General features: G+C 38.0%; 2 protein-coding genes across 2 annotated transcripts in view; one reads left to right on the forward strand and one right to left on the reverse strand.

Moving 5' to 3' along the window:
• LOC107715445 (pre-mRNA-splicing factor ATP-dependent RNA helicase PRP16-like) overlaps positions 1 to 25030 on the reverse strand; it is a 38853-nt gene that overhangs the window by 7256 nt on the left and 6567 nt on the right. Inside the window, exons 7-22 of the mRNA XM_016521589.1 lie at positions 13996 to 14075; positions 13192 to 13347; positions 12950 to 13111; positions 12755 to 12862; positions 12536 to 12657; positions 10903 to 11040; positions 10602 to 10788; positions 8813 to 8998; positions 8467 to 8607; positions 8276 to 8386; positions 7435 to 7551; positions 7233 to 7340; positions 7039 to 7151; positions 4290 to 4423; positions 2658 to 2812; positions 2368 to 2523 (exon numbers count right to left, since the gene is read on the reverse strand). Coding sequence (XP_016377075.1) covers positions 2368 to 2523; positions 2658 to 2812; positions 4290 to 4423; positions 7039 to 7151; positions 7233 to 7340; positions 7435 to 7551; positions 8276 to 8386; positions 8467 to 8607; positions 8813 to 8998; positions 10602 to 10788; positions 10903 to 11040; positions 12536 to 12657; positions 12755 to 12862; positions 12950 to 13111; positions 13192 to 13347; positions 13996 to 14075 — 2174 coding nt within the window. The remainder of the gene's footprint in view (positions 1 to 2367; positions 2524 to 2657; positions 2813 to 4289; positions 4424 to 7038; positions 7152 to 7232; positions 7341 to 7434; positions 7552 to 8275; positions 8387 to 8466; positions 8608 to 8812; positions 8999 to 10601; positions 10789 to 10902; positions 11041 to 12535; positions 12658 to 12754; positions 12863 to 12949; positions 13112 to 13191; positions 13348 to 13995; positions 14076 to 25030) is intronic.
• Positions 16810 to 23926, forward strand: LOC107715464 (uncharacterized). The gene is made up of 9 exons (XM_016521612.1): positions 16810 to 16944; positions 17585 to 17722; positions 18692 to 18775; positions 19377 to 19867; positions 19983 to 20310; positions 20428 to 21229; positions 21328 to 21537; positions 22017 to 22423; positions 22705 to 23926. The coding sequence occupies exons 1-9, from the start codon at positions 16867 to 16869 to the stop codon at positions 23887 to 23889; spliced, it is 3723 nt and encodes a 1240-aa protein (XP_016377098.1). The 5' UTR covers positions 16810 to 16866; the 3' UTR covers positions 23890 to 23926.

Here is a 25030-nt window from a genome sequence, read left to right on the forward strand (position 1 = left end):
CCCTTTTGTTAATCTGTTAATTATATTATAGCCTATTATATATTTTGTGTGATCCTATTTATTTTATTCCTTTTATAGACTTAATTTCTGTTTTTCTCCTTTCACAGAAGCGCAGCAGGTGCATGATGCGACGATTGAATCCTCATGGTCTCATTTATGCTGCTATTCACGCGTATAAAGCTAAAGTCCTGTATAAAACAAACAAACAAAAAAGACATTCTAATCTTACTGGTTAACGATCGACTAATGAGCTTCGTTTGACGGTCAGGAAAATAAAAATGAACAAAATGCTGTCATTCTAGAATTCTCCACCATATTTACTATGCTGCGCGCAAGTTCAGGTAACTCAAAAACTTGCGTAGCCTACACGAGCTGAGACCAGACGTGAGATGTGATCGTAGCCACCGCTCACGTCCATATTGATAAATTCTAAGTTTTGCGTTGAAACGACCGTACGCCCAATTTTCTGTTGTACGTTCGTTTCGTAAATGAGGCCCAATGTGTTGTATTAGCAACACTTCAAATTTTAAAATACAACCAATCTCCATTACTTTTTAAACATTTTTTACGTTGATAAAAAATACCACTAGAATATGGAAATATCTTTAATTGTACCTTATGACCACATGGCAAAAAAAAACAAAAAACTAACTTAAGAAGCAAAATGACATAAGATTAGAAATCTTGTTTGTGTGAAATTGATCAAAATGAAGCGAGTTTATGATTTAAAAAGAGCAAAGATCTGCCAATAGGCTTAGAACAAGTTTTCATTCCCCACTGACTGATATTTGTTCTTGTTTTAAACAAACTCCACTGATTTTGTTCACTTCTCAGAAACTTAATTTAAGGATGTTTAGAAATTTGTATTGGAAAACAAGACAAAAATACTGAAGAAGATCATTTTTAGCAATGCATGCAACATTTAATGCCACGACTTCATGAATTCAAGACTTTCTGCTCTGATTGATTTGTTTTAATTTGTTTTGTATTAATTTGTGAAAGGGCAAATTAAGACTTTTTAAGGCCTTTTTAAGGCCAGCAGAAACCCTGTATTTAGATGGACAGAAATATTTAAAATGCTAATAATTAACATCCTATGTCTCAATATATTTCCTAAGCAGGGATAGTATCATTAACTAAAACTAATACTCTAAAAACATTTTTGTTAATTGAAATAAAGCTGAAATAAAATACAATATAAATATTAAATGAAAAAAGTAAAGTAAATGAAAATGTCGCCTCGGGAACTAACTGAAGTAAGTTGATGAAATAAAATTACTAACAGGAAATAAATAAATAAATTAATTAATAAAATGAATAAATATTATAAAAATTTTTTAATGAAAATTATAAGATAAATAAAAATAAAAGACCATTGAATATATTCACAAAAACTTTAATAGTATATAAATAATAATAAAATAACAGGTCTGAAGGATCCCAACATCGAGCAGCTGGATTAGGAATAATTCTCCACTGACAAGTTGGTCTTTTAATAAAACTTGTCTGTCTATGCAGTAGAATGCCAAAAACTTTTTTTAAATCAATATTACATGACTATAGAAAAAAAGACTGTGGCAAGGAAACTTTAACACCCACATACAAAGCTTGTTGAAAACTGGCAACCTCATCCTTTAAGGTTGTGATTTTAGGATGGGACAGACGCAACTTATATTACTACTCACTTCCCCATGTGAAGAGGATATTTATGTAGAAGTCTTAGGCTGCGTTTACACTGGCACAAAAAATCCGATCTTTCGCTCACATCTGACACAGACTGGAATTTGTTGCACACGTGTAAACACAAAAACCCGCACGAGATCCGATTTTTTTTCATCCGATCTGAGCCACTTCCAAATGTGGATTTTAATCGGATACACGTCTGATATCTGGACATCCGACCTACGTCTAAACACACATATCCGATTCTCCACAGAACTCCCAATGCGAGGGCGACACGTTTGCTCATAAAGATTTTTAATGGCGTTTTAATGCCGGCGTGCTGTATGCGCTCGCATTTTATTGAGATGGAAACTTTTTATAGGTAAGAAATTGCACATTCAGGAGCTGATTTTCAACCCAAACGCAAGTTTTGAGCAGTGTAGAGTAGACATTTTTTCAGGATAAACACATTTCATTACACCAAATACACAAAATAATGTTCTTTTTAGCAACATCATATGACCCCTTTAAATGGTACAGCAGCAAAAAAATTCACATTTAGCTGTAATGGACAGAGACGTCTTGGCTACCAGTTTTGGCTACCAGTCTATGTGGACTTCAGGGGGAAAAAATAACAAAAAGAATGATATTGCCCCCCCTGTAATAAATGAATTTGATTAAGAGTGACGCCTCAAGTTAACGTACCTTTCTCATAGCTTTGGTGTGGATGAAGTGATCGTTACACCAGATGCTGGAGTAATTGTTGTTCTTCCACTGCAGGTAAACGTTGAGGTAGGTCAGGTGATCACTCTCAGGCACCGAGAACTTCTCTCTCACCTGGTCACTCTCCTCCTCTCGACCCTAGATGAGTAACAGCAGTTTTGAACAGTTAGAAAACAGCAGCACCCGGATGTACAGCACTTTTACAGGTCACACACAGCTTTCTGGTGTGTGAGGTACAAGGGAAACATACTTCACCAATGTATACTTGGTACCTTTGGTCGGTAGAAGATTGACGGCACAGACAACATCGAGACGATGATGAGAATGTCGGCACTGCAGCCCATGTCACATGACACGATCAGCATTTTAGACAGAGCCGGATCCAGAGGAAACTCCACCATGAGCCGCCCGGTGGGCGTCAGAGCGCCTGAGACAGAGACGAGAAGAAACCATCCTCAAATACAGGGGAAAAAGTCAAAAGGGATTAGAAAGCATCTCTTTCAAAAGTGCTGATGGTGGGAAAATGATTCCACTTTGAGATTCTGATCAAACTTTTTCAGAAGCTCAGATTTCAAAGATTACATGACAGACTAAGAAGATTAGTGAGAGAGCGCCGTGAAAAGCAGAGAAGATATTTGGCAGGTAAGGCAGGTAAGCCTTAATCAGAAATAATCTGCTGTTAGCACGAGACGAGAGCTAGAGGGAAAAGTGCACCACATAGTCAAATCCCCACAAACCCCGAGAGATCTGCAGGAAATGAGATTGAGATCCCTCTCTGGTCACACAGACAGTTTTACTTCAGTTGCTAAAGCTGAACTTTGAGTAAGACCTTAATACTTCACTGCAGCGCTTAACAAGCTTCAATCTACCTAACTAGAAGATACACTTGAGTGTAACTCAAAAGAGATTTCTCCCGAAATAAAAATAATGTCACTACCATCAGTTATCTTTAAACACTGATATATCCAAACACTGTCTAGTGAATATATCAGAATCAAGTGTTATTTTACTATCACTGATATACCATTATATTTTTTCCTAACATTTGGATTAGATATTTTTATATTTTCTTTTTTAATTTTCATTACATTAAATTTTTTACATTTTAATTAAAGGCTGTTTTTGTCATTTTTATTATTTTTTTAATGTCTATATTTAGTTTTCGTTATTTTAGTACTACAACAAACTAAAGAAAATGAGAAATGTTGCCTTGGCAACCGAAATAAGTTTAATGTTTTTATATTTGATTTTATTTCAGATAATGTTTATTTTTATTTCAAACAATGAACATGTTTATTTGTGGTTAAAGTTTTAGCTAACACACAATGTGAAATTTTCAGAGCAGAATATTAGACATTGTTGCTGACAATACACATTGAAATAATACAGTAAAATACAATTATTACCCAATAACACAAAAACTATACGAAAAGCATGTGCAACAATTACTGAAAAAAACAAACAAACGTTAAAGTCAGCATGAAATGTCAATTGAACAATTTTCCCCTATTGTGCCGTATAAATGAGTGAAAGACTCATCGAATGAGAAATAAAAACATGTAGGGCTAGGACTTAATTTTGTCGATTGGGAACTGATTGGATCATAGAAAGTGGGCGTTGCAAAATGGACAATCATGTGAGTGACAGGTTGATGGAAGGGAAGCACTGAAACTTGTCTGGCCATTACGGTTAATGCTTTGATTAAAAATTACATGCATGGATAAATTATTTATAACAAATACTCCAATATTCCATAAAAACTAAGAATTTTGATTTTCTTGTTGACTTGAAAGATTCTATTTCACTTTAAATAACACCAAAAATAAAATAAAAAAAATCTAAGATTTAAATGGTCTTACGCTGATTCTCTTTCTCAGGGCAGTGTCTGAAGCTGGTAGTCTCACCTGTGTTGTCAAGCGCTCCCAAGATCCACAGCTGGTACATGGAGTTCAGCATGTTGTCTTCAGGCGGCGGGTCCATGAAGTGGAAGACATGTCCAAGCCAGACACAATGTGATACAGTGGCGAGTGATACATTTCTTGTTAGGGTGCTTACACATTGTAGAGAGCGGTTTATATGTGTAATTCTCAATATAATCTCAATATTAGTTTTTACTGTATTGGCGAGCATAAGAGACGTCTTACAAAAACATTCACAAATCTTTATTATTCCAAACAAACAAATAAATATTAATTTCATACGTAGCAACTAACAAATTAAATAAGTTGAAGTACTAAAATGACTAAAATGGATATAAAAAGAAATTAAAGCTACTGTACATAGAACTATGACAAAAAAACCTAATAAATATGACAAAGACGATTTAAATTAAAACTAAAACTGAAAATCTAAAAATAAAAGCAAATTCAAAATAGGGCTGTCAAATCGATTAATCGTGATTAATCGCAATTAATCACATCCAAAATAAAAGTTTGTTTACATAATATGTGTGTACTGTGTATATATCTGTGTGCATTTATATATACATATAAATATACGCAGTACACGCACATATTATGTAAACAAACTTTTATTTTGGATGTGATTAATCAGGATTCATTGTTTTGATAGCCCTAATTCAAAATATTAATAAATACTACAATAGCATATACATAATACTGAAATAAATTAATATTTTAATATTGTTGCAATTTTTGGCCATTTGATGAAGCATCACTTTCACAAACAGGTCAGGAATGGTTCTCAAATTATTAATTTTTTAAGAAAGTAATGGAATAAAATAAAGACAAGTGGGCGAGATGTCTAGAAAGGAAACCGCCTAAGCATATTTAATGCAAAAGGTCCAAATGAAGACTTGAGAAGTTAATCAAACAGATGAATGTAGCACACCACTAAAAAGTTTTCTACCTCCCACCTTTAGAAGATCTAGATGAAAGCCCATAACAATGAGCAATTCCCAAACTACCTCGGAGCATCTTAAAATATCACAGCTCACCTCATCACTCCATAGAGAAAGATCTGAGAGAACAGCAGATTTCTGCAGCTATTCAACTAAATGGATAATCCCTCAGAAGATAGCGTGAAGAAGGAACTCCGGGAAGCTCTGTAGTACAGCATATGCATTTATGCATGTCAGTCTAGCTCTTGTGAAGATGCCGCAATCACAGTCAGAGCTTCTGAGTTATGGATTCAACACGCAAAAGGCACCTGGCTGAACAGAATTGATTCTTGATGCACAGATGTTTGTTAAAGGATATATGTAATCTGTCATGGGCCACACACTTTCACGAGCAGCCAGAGACACTCACAGGGAGGCAAAACAACCCCCTGTGTGAGTTTCCTTTGTGTGACCGCACAACAGTGAGACAGCGTGTCGCCGCATCTCCACGTCTGTGCAGATTTGAGAAAGGTCACAGTCAAAAAGCCCACAGGAGACTTTGGCCCAATCCCAATTCTACCCCTTAGCCCTTCCCCTTTCCCCTACCCCTCCGTTTCGCGCGTTCCCGTGAAGGGGTCGGGGTGTCTCGATTCTCTTTTGGTTGGAGGGGTAGGGGAAGGGGAAGGGGTATAAAATAGAACTGGGATTGGGCCTTTGTCTCACATTCTCAGAGGTGCAAACAAAAATTAAACTGTGTGAAATCCTCTCAAGATCATCGTCCCGTCCCGTCCCCATCCTGCCTCACTGATAGATGTTTCAGAAAAGAGGGACTGGTGATCTGACGAAAGCTTATGAACACACTGGTCTCTCTTTGCTCATACAGGCAGATGAACAGAGTCTGTATTTACACTACAGAGACACCTGAGTGATTCACTTTTTTGAATAATTCGTTCCAAAGTACCGGATCAAAAAAAAAAAATGACTTACTGTTTCATCACTCAAGTTTTGCCATAAAGTTGTCGTGAAATGAAAATATAACCATGCATGTGTTTTACTTTTCCTTTCTTTCTTTTTTTAACCTCTGAATTTATCATCAAAATATCTTAACTGGATCTTCCGGTGTAAAGGACAGACTTCTCTCTGGTGACGTATGCAGGACTTCTCCTATCATTTAGTTCACTTAAACCTGCTGTGCAAGCTCACGTTCATCTGTTTTCTACTGTGAGTGAAATGCCCACATCTCAAAATCCAATGAACAATTCATGGATAGAACCAAGTCCGCGCTCTACATTATTTATTTTCCGATAATCTGTCATACTTGGATGTACGTCACAATACAAAAGAAAGGATTCATCACTACTTCATTGTATTGTGACTTTAATTTCCTCTGCCTTTTGAAATAACAAAAAGGCACTGCAGAGCATTTTATATTTCACTTTTTTTGTGGTAACATGATTTTTATAATATCACGTAACATAAACGTAAATAAATAAAAACGCAAATACAAATAAATAAAATAACTACAATTAAATTATTTTAAAAATGACTTATTTTATTTCAGCTAGTTGCCAAGAAAACATTTCTCATTTTCATTTAGTTTAACTTGAAGTACTAAAAGTATAAAGAAATAAATAAACGGGTTGTTTAGCAATCTGATGATGAAGAGGGACTCTCAATTCTCAACTGAGATTCTTAATTCACTAAATCACTTATTTTACACAGAATCATTCCATGGACATTAAATTCTGACTTAGACGCACTATAAACTTTGCCATTGTCAAACTTTGTTTGCCGCTTTCCTGATCTGTTCTTACCTGTAACACTGTCCTGGGCCTGTTCTTCCTGCTCTTCCAGCCCGCTGGTTTGCATTGGCTTGACTGATGGGGTAAACCTGCAGCGCATCCATGCCAATACGGGGATTGAACACCTAAACAACACAAAGTAATAATACTGTTAGTATCAGCTGTGCCATTCCCCTATTAAAGAAAGCAGTTTCATTTGGTTTTACCTTCAGTTTGCAGTAACCAGCATCCACCACAAACATGATGCCGTCCACGGTCAGAGACGTCTCAGCGATGTTTGTAGCGACAATACACTTCCTCACTCCATCAGGAGCCTGTCAAAAACACACAAGTTCAGTTCACAAACCTCTAATGCTTTTTGTCTCATGATCAGGATCTTAAGAGTATCCAACAGTAACAGAGGTTTACCTTCTGGAAGATCTTGGCCTGCAGGTCAGAGGGCAGCTGGGAGTAGATGGGCAGCACTGCCAGGGCCGGAGCGTTCTCTAGATCCTCCAGTCGCTCCACAATCTGATCTGACGTCACCTGCAGCAGCACAAACATCACTTGTCATCACAAACTTCTATCTATACACAAATACACACACACACACACACACACACATATATATATATATATGAAAAGAAAATTAATACTTTCATTCAGCAAGAATGCATCAAACTGATAAAAGGTTTGATTAATGCATTTATCAAATGCTTTCCTTTTGAATTTTCTATTCATCAAAGAATCCTGAAAAAGATGCCTCATGAAAAATTAAAGCAGCAAAAGCTAAACATTGATAATAAGAAATGTTTCTTTGGCACCAAATCAGCATATCAGAATGATTTCTGAAGGATCATGTGACACTGAAGACTGGGGTAAAGATGCTGAAAATTCAGCTTTACCATCACAGGAATAAATTGTGTTTAAAATACATTAAAAAAAAATATTACATTAAATTGTAACAATTCACAACATTTCTGTTTTACTGTATTTTTGTTGAATAAAAACAGTCTTGGTGAGCATGAGACTTCTTTCAAAAACATTAAAAATCTTGCCGACCCCAAACCTAACCTGGGGTGCGTTTCCCACAAGCAACTATGTTCACAAGTTCTGTCATTACCAATAGAGTTCAATGGAACCTACAACCATAGTTAGCTAACAATTAGGATTAGCTAACAATTTGGGAAACGGTAGTGTATTATTAATAGTGTATATAAATTGTGATTCCACTCACAACATCATTTGCATGACTAAAGAATCTCCTCACCTCAATGTCCTCCTGACCAGGCATGAAGATGAGGATGTCACCCACCATCCCGCTGAGATGAATCTGTAAGGACTGTTTCACAGCCGCCTCCACATAGTCCTCCTGAGGAACCTGAATCACACCAACACTCAGCATCAGTACAGCACCCCAACCAGCTTCAGCTTTAACTGAAGACGCTATTAACACCCCACCTTGCTGAACAAGATATCCACTGGGAACGTCCTGCCGGGAATGTGGAAAATAGGAACATTGCCGAAGAATCCTGCAAATTTGTCCGAGTCCATGGTGGCAGATGTGACAATGAGCTTCAAGTCTGAGCGTCTAGACACCACCTAAGTAATCAAAAAGCCAGGTTGATAAAATGAAGAAGGGAGAAGATGACTCATCAGTATCAAACTCTAAATTCAACAGTAGTCTTTAACTATCCATATAAGCAACAATCAAATTTAGTGCATGAAAACCAATTAAATTTACTATGATGAAAACAGTTTGCCATTCAATCCTATGAAGTCGTGTGAAGCTAGAGACAACGCTCACCTCTCGGAGCAGCCCGAAGAGCACATCAGTGTTGAGGGAGCGCTCATGGGCCTCGTCCATGATTACCGCGCTATAGTGGTCCAGATCTGACTCCCGCAGAGATTCCCTCAGAAGAATCCCATCCGTCATGTATTTTATTACAGTCTTCTCTGATGTACAGTCTTCAAAACGGATGGCATAACCAACCTGGTGTAAACATTCAAGCAATAAAACCCCTTAGCCATGAAAAAAATCATGGTTAAATAAAATGCTGTTTTACATTTTTAAATGGAATTTATTTCTGTCATGGCAAAGCTGAATTTTTAGCATCATTACAGTGACACATGATCCTTCAGAAAACATTCGTAATATGCTGATTTGGTGCTCAAGAAACAAGGCTGTATTTATTTGAATAAAATTACAGCAAAAACAGTAATATTTTGAAATATTATTACAGTTTAAAATAAGTTTTTTCTACTTGTATTATTTTTTAAATGCATGTTATTCCTGTGAATCCATTACTCCAGTCTTCAGCGTCACATGATCCTTCAGAAATCAACATATACATAGTATATTTTACAATTTATATATAAAATTCAAAAATTACACAATTTAAATATATTACAATTATATTACAATAAATACTTCTTTGGTTAATTCATGGATGCTAATCAAAATCTAGAAACCAACAATGCCATTACTTTATTAACATATAATAGCAACTTATCCTTTCTAAACAGTTTATTTATATTTACATCAGTGTTATTTTAGGTAATTTTTAAAAAATATATCTACATAGTTTTTATTAATTTTATTTACTTTAGTACTTAAACTAAAAGAAAATTCGAAATCTTGCCTTGGCAACTAGCTGAAATAAAATCTTATATATATATATATATATAATTTTTATTTCAGTTAAAGGGATAGTTCACCCAAAAATGAAAATTCTGTCATTAATTACTCACCCTCATGTCGTTCTAAACCCGTAAGACCTCCGTTCATCTTCGGAACACAAATTAAGATATTTTTGATGAATTCTGAGAGCTCTCTGACCCTCCCATAGACAGCAATGTAATTACCACGATCAAGGTCCAGAAACGTAGCAAGGAGATCGGTAAAATAATCCATGTGACATCAGGGGTTCAACCGTAATTTTACGAAGCTACGAAAATACTTTTTGTGCGCAAAAGGAAAAAAAATAACGACTTTATTCAACAATTCGTCTCCTCCGCGTCACCCTAGCGCAATTTTGGAGAATATCTACTGAAAGTAAACGGCGTATAAAGTCGTTTTTTTTCTCTTTTGCACACAAAAAGTATTCTCGTAGCTTCGTAAAATTACGGTAAAACCCCTGATGTCACATGGATTATTTACCGATCTCCTTGCTACGTTTCTGGACCTTGATCGTGTTACTTACATTGCTGTCTATGGGAGGGTCAGAGAGCTCTCAGAATTCATCAAAAATATCTTAATTTGTGTTCCGAAGATGAACGGAGGTCTTACGGGTTTAGAACGACATGAGGGTGAGTAATTAATGACAGAATTTTAATTTTTGGGTGAACTAACCCTTTAATGTTTATATAACAAATAACAGATAAATAACAGATTTTTTTATGGTTTTAGTTGAGTTTTAGTTCATGATAATAACCCTGATTTACATTATTCCACTGCATCATCCTCTCAGTATTGCCTTCTGAGTAAAATAACATGCACATTCACTAGGCGGTAGTATGTCTCCATAACATCAATACATTTTGTCAAATAAATGTAGAGATAATTGGTCCAGGTCCATAAGATGTTGGGCACCAACCTCTTCTCCCAGGTTACTGTTCATTTCTTCGCTGACTCTCTTGGCCACGCTCATGGCTGCCACTCTGCGGGGCTGTGTGCAGCCCACCATGCCATAGCTGGTGTAACCGTCCTCATGTAGATACTGCGTCAGCTGAGTCGTCTTACCACTGCCCGTTTCCCCCACCACAATCACAATATTGTTATCCCTGCCAGAGAAAACACAAAGAACACATCAGCATACCGGGTGAGCAGACACATGAGCTCACGAATTTAGTATCAGAGTTTGTATTTAACAAAGCATATGTAAGTGTCATCAGGACCTGATGATGTTGAGCAGCTGCTGGCGAACAGCAAAGATGGGCAGATACTGCCTCTGCTGTAATAGAGTCTTCTTCTTAGCAAACTCACTGCTCGCTTCATTCTTCTCCTTCATGTGGTCAGCAAACTTCTGCTCCGCTCTGAAAACATGAAAGATTAGAAAGAGGCCCATGAAGAATCAACAGAGAAGATTTTTCAATTTAAGAGCTGATTTTGTAGGAAAGAACTGCAGCATTCTGTGGAATGAATTTAAACATGCTAAAATATGCCAAGCGGAGCTGGGAAAACTACATGCTTGATATCAAATATATAAAATATACCTACACTACCGTTTAACTCTTTCCCCGCCATTGACGAGTTATCTCGTCTTTTAGAAGACAACGCTTCCCCGCCAAAGACGAGTTTTTACGGCTTTTCGTGTTTTCACTGTTATACACTAGGGGGTGCTATTACACATCTTCTGAACGAGTACAAAACCTCGCGAACAAAAACACATGTGTACAGGACGGAGAAACGAGCGATCTCTTATGTAAACAGATGCATATGAAAAATTATGCGATCATCAGCAATGGCAGCATATAAATGAAAACTGCGTAATGTTACGGAGTAAAATGTTGATCCAGTAAGTGGTATATGTCTGTGCAAGCTTTGGAGGTGTTGATAGAAGCGATTTACTGGATTTATGCTTTGATAATCGTACTGAATATTACCCAGATGTAGTTTTTGATAAAAATGTGATTTTCTCACCTTTTTGCTCAAAATTATGCATTTTTATGAAACCTACCTATATTCAAGTGTTGATAAAAAAAAGAATGCTTTAAGCTAGAATAAAACAGATTTTTTTTTGTTTAAAAGTAGAGGTTCTGGTCTTTATTTTGGTCTATTGCATATTCAAATATTCATACAGCAAAATATTCTGGAGGCCATCAAATTTTAGTGAAAATCATCAAAATGCTGGCGGGGAAAGAATTAAAAGATTTTTCAAATGTTTTTTGCAAGAAGTCTCCTAAAGTATAAGCCATAAAAAAAAAATTAATTGATCAGTAAAACCTGTGATTTTGTGAAATATTATTACAATTTCAAACTGTTTTCTACAGTAATATATTTTAAAAAGTCATTTATTCTTGTGAATTTTCAGCATCATTATTCCAGTCTTCAGTGTCACATGATCCTTCAGAAATCATTCTAATTTGCTGATTTGCTGATCAAGAAACATTTCTGATTATTATCAATGTTGAAAACAGTTGTGCTGCTTAATATTTCTGTGGAAATCATGATACATTTTATTTTTCAGGATTCTTTATAGAATAGAAAGTTCAAAAGGAACAGCATTTATTTGAAATAGAAATGTTTTGCAACGTTATAAATGTATTTACTGTCACTTTTGATCAATTTACGACATCCTTGCTAAATAAAAGCATTAATTTCTTTCACAAAATATCTTACTGACCCCAAACTTTTGAACAGTAGTGATGACACTTTGCCATGCATCATGTAGATCATGACCAAGTGTGTCTACAAGAGGGAATGAATCTAAACGTTTGTCCCATAAGAGACATACTGTGAAATAATTTTGTACTATTTAAAAATAGATAGAATCAGAAAATGATATGATATGAGTGACATTATTTTTACCTGTAATCCACATTTCCATCTTCTCCAACAGCTTTTCCATCTGATCCATCCTCCTCGGTTTTCTTGATTCCCATGATGTCTCCCAGTTTGGTGCCAGCGAGTTCCCAGTGTTTGTGTTGTGCCTGTCAGGTGAAAGAACCAAACGTAACAACAATTACATCTACACTACTGCCCTGAAGTAAGCGGAGTGTAAATGAAACATGAAAACCATATGTGCACCTTCTTTCTTTCTTTCTGCTCTCGGTGTCGTCGGACCAGCTGACTGCCCTTGCGGGAGATGATGGCCATGTCTGAGGTCGCGTCTTTCACTGGAATGACCGGCTCAGGCTGGAATCAAATGCAAAATCATCAATTAAAGACTCACAAGTTTGGTGACTCACAAATAAGCACATTCATGCTTAGAGACGTCTGTACCTGCTTAGTGAAGACTATCCTCCCGTCCAGGAAGGGTGGCACGAGGTTATGGACAAGCAGATGCACTCTGGTTGCATTGTCTTCCTCGAAGTCCTCATCCACCTCCAAACGCTGAACCACTCCACTGGTGAGCATGCGGTTGGTCTCCCAGCGTTCGTTATCCTGAAGAGAAACACATGTGTAAGAACGACAGACGTGATGAGGTCTTTAAGGTGCAGATGGGTGAGGATGTGCATCGGTACCTCATTGATTTGCCGTTTCTGCGCTGAGATGCGTTTCTGGGTCTGCTTCTGTAGGATCTGCTCCCTCTTCTTCACATATTCTTCTGAACTGGATGTCAAGGGGTTGTGGAACTCATCAAAACCTTCATCCATCATGTACCAGTCTCGATCAGCTTGCTGTTTGAACATAACACAGTGAGTGCTCGCCAAAATAACAACGTGAACATGAACTGAACTTGTTATGGTTTTAATAATTTGATGGGTTTATGAATGAAAAAGGATATTGGTAACATTTATTAGTCATCAAATTGACTTTCACAAAACATTGTTTCAAAGCAGATTTACAGAAAATCTTGATCTTAATGTTTATAATATCTTTATGCATTTAGCAGATTAAAGCTGGGAGATAATATATTTCACATATTGCGACTATACAAGCAATCAAGCAGCTGAGATATGGAACACATTGTATGTGACCCTACACAAGTATGTATGCGGATAAAACATGCACATACTTATATATCCAACTTTATGTAAAGGGCTAGGTGATAATACACAGTATATAATATAAAATATAAAAATCAGGAAGTTGAAATCTGCTATATATATATATTTATATATATATTATATAATATATATCCAACTTTATATATAGAGATAAAACTGTTTACATTTTGCAGCAAAAAAAAACAAACAAAGTTTTCTATGAATTAATATGTGCTAACGAGTTACGCACATTAAGACCAGGAACACATATTCAGAATCCTAAGAACATAAAGAGAACGTTTAAAGAGGAAAATGACTATATGAAGTTTAAGCACTCACCCGCTGATCTTCCTCCCACTGTTCCTTCTCTTCTTCATTAGTAAATAGAATGCCGTCCTCTCTATCCTCCCTCTTATCGCCTACAAAACAAGAGTCAATATAAATACAACACTAAAGATGCTGGACATACACTACCATTCAAAAAGATTCAGTAAGGTCAGTATGATTTTTGTTTCTGAAAGAAGATTCTGTTCACCAAGGCTGTGTTTATTTGATCTGAAATAGTCAAAAACAGTAATATTGTGAAATATCACTACAGCTAAATTAACTGTTTTCTAGTTTATTACATAAACTTTATTACTCCAGTCTTCAGTGTCACATGATCAGAAATCATTCTAATATGCTGATCCGATGCTTAATAAACATTTCTTCTTATTAGTTGAAAATATTCTGCTTGATGTGTGGAAAGTGTATTATTTTTCTTTTGATGAATAAAGAAAAAAGAAGAAATATTTTTTTTTAGCATTATAAATGTCTTTACTGTCACTTTTGACAATTTATCAATTGTCTTCATATCGTTTTATCAATTTACTGTACTTTTGCTGAATAAACGTTTCAATTTCTTAAAAAATAATTTAATAATTGACTCCAAATATGAACAGTAGTGCATACATGATATGTATGTATTTTCATGTTAATCATGTTCCTTAATCATTTGTTTAATACGTGTTCTTGATATTTAAGATGTGAGGTATTAGGACTCTGGGTTAAAATATTGAAAAAATATCCTAAAATAAATAAAAATATAAAATACATTAGGAAAAATATTAATAACAAAAATTAAATAAATAGACAATAAAAAACAATGATAGAAAAAAAAAACATCTAGACTTTGGAAAGTAACTCACTTTTGATTTTATATATACAGTGGTGTGAAAAAGTGTTGGCCCCCTTCCTGATTCCTTATTTTTTTGCATGTTTGTCACACTTTAATGTTTCAGATCATCAAACAAATTTAAATATTAGTAAAAGATAACACAAGTGAACACAACATGCAGTTTTTAAATGAAGGTTTTTATTATTAAGGGAAAACAAAACCCAAAACTACATGGCCCTGTGTGAAAAAGTGTATGCCCCCTAAACCTAATAACTGGTTAGGCCACCCTTAGCAGCAACAACTGCAATCAAGCGTTTGCGATAACTTACATAGAGTCTGTTACAGCGCTGTGGAGGAACTTTGGTCCACTCATCTGTGCAGAATTGTTGTAATTCAGCCACATTGGAGAGTTTTCGAGCATGAACCGCCTTTTTAAGGTCATGCCACAGCATCTCAATAGGATTCAGGTCAGGACTTTGACTAGGCCACTCCAAAGTCTTCATTTTGTTTTTCTTCAGCCATTCAGAGGTGGACTTGCTGGTGTGTTTTGGATCATTGTCCTGCTGCAGAACCCAAGTTCGCTTCAGCTTGAGGTCACGAACAGATGGCCGGACATTCTCCTTCAGGATTTTTTGGTAAACAGCAGAATTCATGGTTCCATTTATCACAGCAAGTCTTCCAGGTCCTGAAGCAGCAAAACAGCCCCAGACCATCACACTACCACCACCATATTTTACTGTTGGTATGATGTTCTTTTTCTGAAATGCAGTGTTACTTTTACGCCAGACGTAATGGGACACACACCTTCCAAAAAGTTCAACTTTTGTCTCGTCAGTCCACAGAGTATTTTCCCAAAAGTCTTGGGGATCATCAAGATGTTTTCTGGCAAAACTGAGACGAGCCTTTGTTCTTTTTGCTCAGCAGCGGTTTTCGTCTTGGAACTCTGCCATGCAGACCATTTTTGCCCAGTCTCTTTCTTATGGTGGAGTCATGAACACTGACCTTAACTGAGGCAAGTGAGGCCTGCAGTTCTTTGGATGTTGTTGTGGGGTCTTTTGTGACCTCTTGGATGAGTCGTCGCTGTGCTCTTGGGGTAATTTTGGTCGGCCGGCCACTCCTGGGAAGGTTCTCCACTGTTCCATGTTTTTGCCATTTGTGAATAATGGCTCTCACTGTGGTTCGCTGGAGTCCCAAAGCTTTAGAAATGGCTTTATAACCTTTTCCAGACTGATAGATCTCAATTACTTTCTTTCTCATTTGTTTCTGAATTTCTTTGGATCTCGGCATGATGTCTAGCTTTTGAGGATCTTTTGGTCTACTTCACTTTGTCAGGCAGGTCCTATTTAAGAGATTTCTTGATTGCGAACAGGTGTGGCAGTAATCAGGCCTGGGTGTGGCTAGAGAAATTGAACTCAGGTGTGATAAACCACAGTTTTAACAGGGGGGCAAACACTTCTTCACACAGGGCCATGTAGTTTTGGATTTTGTTTTCCCTTAATAATAAAAACCTTCATTTAAAAACTGCATGTTGTGTTCACTTGTGTTATCTTTTACTAATATTTAAATTTGTTTGATGATCTGAAACATTAAAGTGTGACAAACATGCAAAAAAAATAAGAAATCAGGAAGGGGGCCAACACTTTTTCACACCACTGTATATAAGATAAATAGTGACTCGTGTCCTAGAAATTAATCAATGAATTAATTAATATATGAATTTAATGAAGTATTGTATGCTCTGTTAAGGGACTCACTTGTATTGTGCATTACATTTGTTATTATGCTTACAGATTGAGAAATGTCCGATGCTGTCTCGTGGCCAGACAAACTTGCTTGGAGGTGTGCTGAAATGCATCTGTGGTTTTCACACTCCAAAGGTAACATTAATGTAGCAAGTATTTTTTGTTAGTATTATTTACTGAAATGGTTTTCTTTCTGAATTGTTACATGTATTTTTTTTGGGCTGTCTTAAACAGCCAACTGCCAGCCCTACTGGACCAGCACAAAGGGTGGTGGAACAACCTGCTGCTGCTGCTGGAACAGCAAAGAAGGCCATGGAGCAGAGTCAGCCGGACCCCCAGCCCCAGCCTACTGCTCCTGTGGCAGCAAGAGTTGCAGCACAATTGTCAATGGTGAGTTGCAATTTTTTTTTTAAAGCATTGAAGTATGAGTTCACTTCAAATTCGAGGAAGTTCAGAAAGTAAGAAGAAAGCAAGAAAACTAAGAGATGCTGGCTGAGACCTACTAATTGTCACACCTCTTGTACAGTGGGGGCAGCTGTTGTCTGCTGATTGGTCGGTTTGAATATCTCAGATTTGGTTTAAGTCACATGGTCAAGGATAAATGAAGAATGTAACCTGTGTGCTCTCTCTCTTTCATCTCTGGGCTCTACTCTTGGATTGTCCTCTTCCTCTCTAACTGAGCTCGGCCTGGGTTGAAGGTCACTGAGCTAGACTCATGTCCCTCATGGCATCTCTCTCTATACTTCTCATGTGTTAAAGCTACATTTTCTCTTTTTCATTCTATATCTCAGGTAACATTCCACATACACGCTGGCTATTATTAATTGTACACATGTTAATAATTATTCCACCATGCAAATACTTTGTAGTTATTTCAAGAGTCAGTACTGCTAATGAATCATTCCTCTTATGGACTACACTTCCATTCAGAAAGAAGTATTTTTGAAGTCTGCATTTACTTAAAATAGTAATATTAAAATAAATAGTAATGCTTGCTATTATAACACATTGTGTCTTCTCACATTTTTAGTATACCAAACCAAGATTTACCGGCTCTCACATTGCTGCAGCAAAACCGAATCTTAATGTGGCCAGGAGACCTTCCCAGGTTGAAGACCAGCCCAGCGCAGCAGTGTCTAGTGCCTCTATACCAAGCACCACTGTCTCTGTAAGTAATTGCATAATCTACATTGTATTCTATGAAGACACGTTCCACTTTCCATTCTATCCAAATTATTAAACTTTTAAAAATATTTTTTAATACCAGAAAACCATATTTTAACAAAGAAAAAAGCAATATTATATAAATAGATTTCACACAAACTACCATTCAAAAGTTTTGGGTCAGTAAGTTTTATTTTTTTTAAAGATATTGAAAAAGGAGGCATTAAATTGATCAAAAATCTCAGTAAAGACATTTAATGTTACAAAGGATTTCTATTTCGAATAAATGCTGTTCTTCAAACTTAATTCTGAAAAATACCACTGTCACATTTATGGACTTTGTTGTGTTAACTCTCCTCATGTTCCTTGACCTAGTTTCTGTCTCCCCTTGATTATGTTATTCAGTTCACTTGTGTCTAGTTAATTTACTCATTCGTCCCTCATTGGTCTGTCTACTTAAGCTTTAGTTTGTTCAGTTTGTCTTGGTCCGTGTGTTACTGCCTTCCTCTGTGTGGATTAATTAAAGACTATTTACGCTTCATTTTCATCTTTGTGCGCTTTCCTCAACACAGTAAGCGTGACAACCACTAATGCAGTTTTATTAAGTACCAGCCATTTTCACATTTTCAACTAATAGTAATGAATGTTTATGTTCAATAGAATGATTTCTGAAGGATCATGTAACACTGAAGACTGGAGTAATGATGCTGAAAATGTGTTCTTGCCCCCATAGAAATAAATTACATTTCACAACTTTAAATTGTAGTAATGTTTCATAATGTAACCATATCTTTTTACTGTTTTTACTGTATTTTTGATCAAATGCAACTCTGGTGAACAGAATAGGTTTCTTTTATAAACATTTAGACCTCAAACTTTTAAACTGTAGCGTATGATATAATCTAGGATGAGTTAAAGTTATTGTAATGTTATATTTACAAAATCTATTATTTTTTACTTCATGATTGTACAGACACCAGATGCTCAAGTTCCAGCCCCTGTCCCCAGAGCCACTGCAGATGTGTCCAGTCCCGCTCAGCCATGCAGTATTGTCTCCGTAAGTAATTTCCTATTCTGTTGGTCTAAAAATGTAATTAAATCAGTCGCCAAAAAGTCGCCAGACAGCTGACACCATTCTTAACACTTTGGAAAGTAATTTATCTAATTTGTTCTTTTCACTTAACAGAGATGTTAAAAGGCTCACATGCCCTGAAATTTTGAATATAACTTTTATAACCAGTAGTTTCTTAAAACACATTCAAGCTGAGAAAAAACAACAATCAAACTATTGTCATAATGTCAATTGAGTTTACTTGATACTGATTTATCAATGATAAAACAATGTATATATGTTAACATTCATGTGTCAAAATAAAGAGATATTGTTTGTAAAATCTCAAATGTTTTATTTCATATATTAAACAGGATTTCAGAATAATTATTTCGTTACTTTTTTTTGGATGACAGCAGTGTATAATGTAAAGTTATCAGTTTCATTGTCATAATCACTGTAATACTAAAGGTATTTAAGTGAAAACTATTATTGCAATGATAATTTCATGTGAAGGTAATCATGGATAAAAATAAACTGCTTAAAAAGTGCTTAAAAAATAAAATGACCTTACTTGACTAAATGTTTTGTCTTTTTTCCTTCACAGACAGCTCATTCTGGGGCATTATTGCAAGGTCCATCTGTAGTTCCGCTTCCTCGTTTGTGGTCGGAGACCTTGCCACCAGAGGATCACAAGTGGATTGGCAAAAGGCTTTTCAAAATGGGATCCAAGGGAAAGCCAGGGCTTCGTGATAACCTCCAGCTCTGGTATTACCCACCACAGCCAGCACTTATTTACAATCAGGCTCCAGCTCCAGACAGATTCTTTTGTCATTCTTTTCTGCTGTGGATGCCGTACAAGCTGTGGAGGGTTAAGGTTCTCTGTCCCAATCCTGCCTGTGGACAACATCAGCTGACAGGAGGTGGTCTGCACAAAAGGTCACGGCAGGTTCTAGACATTGACAGAACGTACAACATGGTCACAGAAACCCTCATCTGTACCAAGTGTAGAGCCTCGCATGTGTCCTGGAGTCAGACTGTCCTGCAGCAGCTAGATCTGGGCCATCGCTCTGAGTTTCAGGTCATCCTCACGCGGAAGTAAGTACACTTTCATTCCTCATCCAGTTGTTAGCCCATCATCACATATATAAGCAAATACTTTACAAATCAAATATCTAAAATATATGAATGTGTGGATTTTGCATTTCCTAAGGTACGCCTGTGATATGCGGGTCATCCGGCTCCTGCGTGAGCGTGGCTTAGGCAACAGCCCCACGCGGGTGATCAAGCAGCTGCGTGAAAACCACAGCGAGCAGTGGCTCCATCGTCTGGCCCGGTACACCACCCAATGCGTTGACTTCCTCAATCAACCCGGGGTGATGCCAGTAAAATTCCAGGAGCCCCCAGAGCCTACAGTGGTGCCAAGCTGCAAGTGGCTGCTCACCGTTTACAGCCAAGACATCCTGACAAGGCTGGATGAAATCCATGCAAGGATAACATCCACCTATGGCTCTGTCTTGAAGATGGATTCTACTAAAAAGGTTAGTTGTGGATTTGTTTATTAATGCTGTTGTTTATATACCAGCATGGCACTGTATTTTACATGGTGTGATGTTTGATTATATTTACAGCATGCTTCATATCATGTCTTATTACAGATCACCAAGAAGCTGGCTGGGACAGCGAGGGGAACGGGACTCTGGCTTACCTCTGTTGGCAATGAGTTTGGTCAGGTGCTCATAAGTGTGCTGACAGCCCAGGAAGGAGCAGGACTGGACATGATGGTAGACGGTCTGGTGAAAAGATACCAGCAGGCTGGTGTGGATCCACCTGCTGTGTTGTACGTGGACTGTGGGTGCTGCACCGAGGTGGGCGAGACCAAGCTGAAAACCAGATTCAGAGGCTGGCCAGATCTCGTGATACGCTTGGACATCTGGCATTTTATGCGCAGGATTGCCTTGGGGTGTACAACTGATGCCCATCAGCTGTACCCCATCTTCATGTCACGGCTATCAGCATGCATCTTTGAATGTGATGCGGCTGATGTCTCTATGCTTCGAAAAGCAAAGAGAGAGCTGTTGATGTCCCAGGGTTGGCCTGCGCTGACAGATGACGATGCCAACAAGCATCTGACCAGGGAGGAGCTGGCTCTACATTGCCGGAGGAGGACCCGTGGAGAGGAGACTACCATCCTTCACCTTGAACGACTGCTTACCGAGCTCCTGAGCAGCAAGGGCAATGACTCCCTGGGTGTTCCTCTCCTGGACCGAGAAAGGATGGAGCACATCTGGAGTGTCCAGAAGAAGCACGTCAAGTGTATCCAAGACCCCCCTGGTGTTGCGCTCTATACTGAGACCGGGAGCTTAACCAAGGGAGGTGTGCTTCTGAAGACATACAGATGTGCCAGAGGCTCCACTTCTCTTGAATCCTTTCATTTACACCTTAACCGTTTCATCCCAGGTACGTCTTTGTCACACACACTGTGCGTATGTAAAGAAAGAACATTAAGTGTCTTTGTGTGTTTAACACTCCCTAAAAACTGTTGTGTCGGTTTACAGGGACCAGTGCAAACAGTCTGAACTTTCAGATTTATTTGCTGGAGGGTCTACACCGGTGGAACCAGGATCGGGAGGCTGCTTCGCTGTCATCGGAGCCATCAGCTTTGCGCAGCTACACAGGAGAACTTGTTCACTGTGTAAACCGCAATTATGAAAAGCTGTTTGGCAGGAAAGTGGTCCCCACGTTTTGTCCTCCTGCACGTTACACCGGTAAGAATTTATTATTGTTAATTAACTTGCAATTTCTGTGTAATCTCAGGCGATATTTTATATTTAAGCCTATGAAGTCTACTGTATCTGTGTTTTAGACCTCTAAATTATCAACATGATCAAATTTTTTTCTTGAAACATGCCCTCTTGTCATCTGATTGATATTTTCTATCAAGTAAAAGGCCTTTCAGTATAATTGTACAAACGTCTACCTCATACTTCACATGTCATTTTGCTGTGAAATCTTTACTATTAGAAAGTAATTGTTATTTTTAGAAAGAATAACTTGGATATTATTAGTAATATTTGGTGACCATTTACTGTACTGAGTATAGGTTTATGGCCTCTGAATTTTTTTTTTCTCTTCGACTATGAGCTCCATGTTCTCACACTTACACTATATGAGCTACAACAAATGCCTTATGTATCAAATATGATACACAACAATTGTATTTAATTCCTGTTTGTTTTTATTCCAGGTGAGCTCATTGGAGTGCAGTATCTGTTCCAGCAGACTGGACAGGCATTGCAGGACATGAACCCAGACTCTGAAGAGACGGCAGAACTCATCGAGGACCTTAATGTGGAGGAGCGAGAGGAAGATGAGGGCTTCTGTGACATCAGCGAGGATCACACCATTGCAGATCCAGAGGTTGTTCTGTCACCACCCTCCTCCACACTGACACTGGGTTCTTCCACCCTGGTCACCAGCAGTGACACGGCTGTACTGGGTTCTACATCCCCTTCACTGGTCCCTGACCCCACACAGTCTCCTTCATCACCTGGACCCTCAGGGACTGCTGTCTCACCGGTTCCCTCTGAAACATCTGTTTCACCACTCCCCTCAGAACCAGAGGATGCTGGTCAGGATGATGATGAAGAGACGGTAAGTGCCACTCCTCTGTATTTCTTTCAAATAAACTAGAATAATTCAAACAAGGATGGATCAACATCTACTTCTTACTACTGCTTTAAATCCAGACTTTGCTCAGATTTTAAACTAAAGTCATTAGTAGGCAACAAAGATGCATCGAGTCAAATCAGTTTTATTCCGTTAGTGCTTTGTACTATACAGATTGTGTGAAAATAACCGAATCAATGGAACTATGCATCAAACAAATGTGATGGGGGAAAAAAATATATTTTGTGGTTGTGTTTTTTTAATAGGCTGTTGACTACCAAAATGTCCCGGGATATCAACATGTGGACAGGCTGGCAGAATATCTGGTGGAGCTCCGGGGTCACACAGCCCTCAGACTGGCCAATCAGGAAGCTAACGCCATAATTGCACTTTGGCAGAACCTGGATGACCGGGACAAGCAACGGTTGGTGTATGCAGCTCGACACCAGAAGAGACTGCTGAGTGGACGCTTCAGAGTACCAAAGAGGCCCACTCACACCCCTGGAGTAGAGAGCACCATCAGAAGTGTGCTGGGTGCAAGCAGTGCACCTGCTCAGTGGCCTGACTGTTGCCGTCTGGTGGAGACCATCTTCATCAGGCTTTGCACAATTCACCCAAGCCCCAAAAGAAAAGGCAAGGGAACGCTGTCGAGATGGTCTCTGATCCTCCAAGACTACAGAAGGATAAGGCAGCTTGTACTGGGCAACAGCTTGGTGATGGGAGGAACCTCAATGCAGCTGGTGGAGGTTAACCAGAACACCCTGATTCAGTGGTACAACAACAGGCAGAAAAAGCAAGAGCTGTCTGTGCTGCTTCAGGGCATTCAGTTGCCTCAGCCCCTCCCTGAAGCTCAGGAACCTCTCCAGGCTGCCAAACGCCCACGGACTGAGCCAGAACAACCAGGGGAGCAGCACCAGTACAAGCTACCAGAGAGCACAGCAGGTCAGGCAAAGCAGAGGCAGACTTCTACTGGACGACCCCCTCTCAGACCCAAGGCACCAGCACAGAGTCCTATGTTGGTTACGCCATCAGCACCTGGAGCATCAGTGCAGATGGTACCCAACATACTTATACCAGCAGCACCAGGTTTCCAGGGTGTGCCGATGTTTCAGGGTCTGCCAATGGTTCAAAGACTGCCAATGGTTCAGGGGATGCCGATGGTCCAGAGAATCCCGATGGTCCAGGGGATGCCAACGATACAGCCACTGTTACAGCCTACAGTTGTGCAGGGCACCAGTTCACAACCTGCTGCACCAGCTGCCAGTCCACAAGCCATGCCCAAGAGACCCTACAAGAGAACTGTAGAGGCAAACACTTGCAAGAAGTGTGGACAGTTCAAAACCAGTGCAACGGGACATAGCCAGTACAGGGGCAAGGTGTACTGCCCACAGACTGAGACTATTACAAAAGAACAGTGGTTGGAGCAAATGCGGAGAACTGTTCCCAAATAATGTATATATTTTTATTTATTGTAGTGTATATAGTTGTTTTAATATAGTTCACTATTGTTAATATTTGTGTTGAACATTATTTAAAGTTGTTGTTTTTTAAACATTATTTAATATTTAACATTATTTACTGTTTTTTTTTATCCTATTTAACTTTAACTTATTGTTTTTGAAAACTTGATATTTACCGTTTTATTTACCTTTTAATTGTTGCTTAAACTTATTTAATTTAATATTCATTACTGTTCTGTTAGCATAATTGTAAAATAAAAAATTTGAGAAATAATTGCTTTTTTTATTTGTGCTTTAATATAACAATATTTCATCAGTACACTGCAACAATAGAACATGTCTATAAAAAGATAATTTGCATTTTGTCATTCTTGTCACAGACATTTTTCAGCATATTAATTACTATTTTGCATCTTTTTTTCATTAGAAATAACATGCTTGTAAGTGTCTTGAATTAATGTAACCTAAAAAAAATGCTTAATCAGAATAATATCAATACAACTACTAAACAACTACTAAAACTAATAATAACAACAAAACACATTTCCATTGGTATAGTTTAATTTTCATGAAAGAATAACAAACTAAGTACATATGTACATTTTATTAACCTTGAAATTTCATGTATTTAATGAAATTAACAATATTACAAAAAGTTGTCTTTAGCTGGATTCGAACCCCGGTCTTGGTGAGCACCTGCAATAGGAAACAGTGTAATATAAATGCGCGATTTTCCCGCAGGAAGGAACCGGAAAATGTATCACTGCGCGCATGCTAAGGAAGAACTGTCTTTGAACGTCAAATTTCACCCTTTCTTTTCTTCATTTCTCCTTTCTCTTCTTCCCCTTCTCTTTTTCTTCCTTCTCTCTCTTCTTCCCTTCTTCCCCACCTTTGACGGACTACTGTTCCCCAGCTTGAGCGCAGCGCCTTAGACCGCTCGGCCATCCTGACACTTGCGTTCACCGAGAGCTGACTTGTTGGAGCTACACCTAAAGCATGGACCTAAAAGCTAGTGATTCTCTGTTCAGCACCCATCAGCCCCCAGGCCTTGTTGGCGCAGTTAGGCAGTGCGTCAGTCTCATAATTTAAAGGTCGTGAGTTCAAGCCTCACACGGGGCAGCGTGTTGCTTTT

This window comes from Sinocyclocheilus rhinocerous, unplaced genomic scaffold, assembly GCF_001515625.1.
Source record: "Sinocyclocheilus rhinocerous isolate Xijiao unplaced genomic scaffold, SAMN03320098_v1.1 scaffold539, whole genome shotgun sequence".
NCBI classification, from domain to species: domain Eukaryota; kingdom Metazoa; phylum Chordata; class Actinopteri; order Cypriniformes; family Cyprinidae; genus Sinocyclocheilus; species Sinocyclocheilus rhinocerous.

Excerpts from the sequence above, each read along its gene's own strand:
- LOC107715464 (XM_016521612.1), top strand. The coding sequence starts at position 16,867 with ATGGAGCAGAGTCAGCCGGACCCCCAGCCCCAGCCTACTGCTCCTGTG. Across the intron at positions 21,538-22,016 it reads TCCTCCTGCACGTTACACCG|GTGAGCTCATTGGAGTGCAG; the intron begins GTAAGAATTTAT and ends TTTTTATTCCAG. Across the intron at positions 22,424-22,704 it reads AGGATGATGATGAAGAGACG|GCTGTTGACTACCAAAATGT; the intron begins GTAAGTGCCACT and ends TTTTTTTAATAG.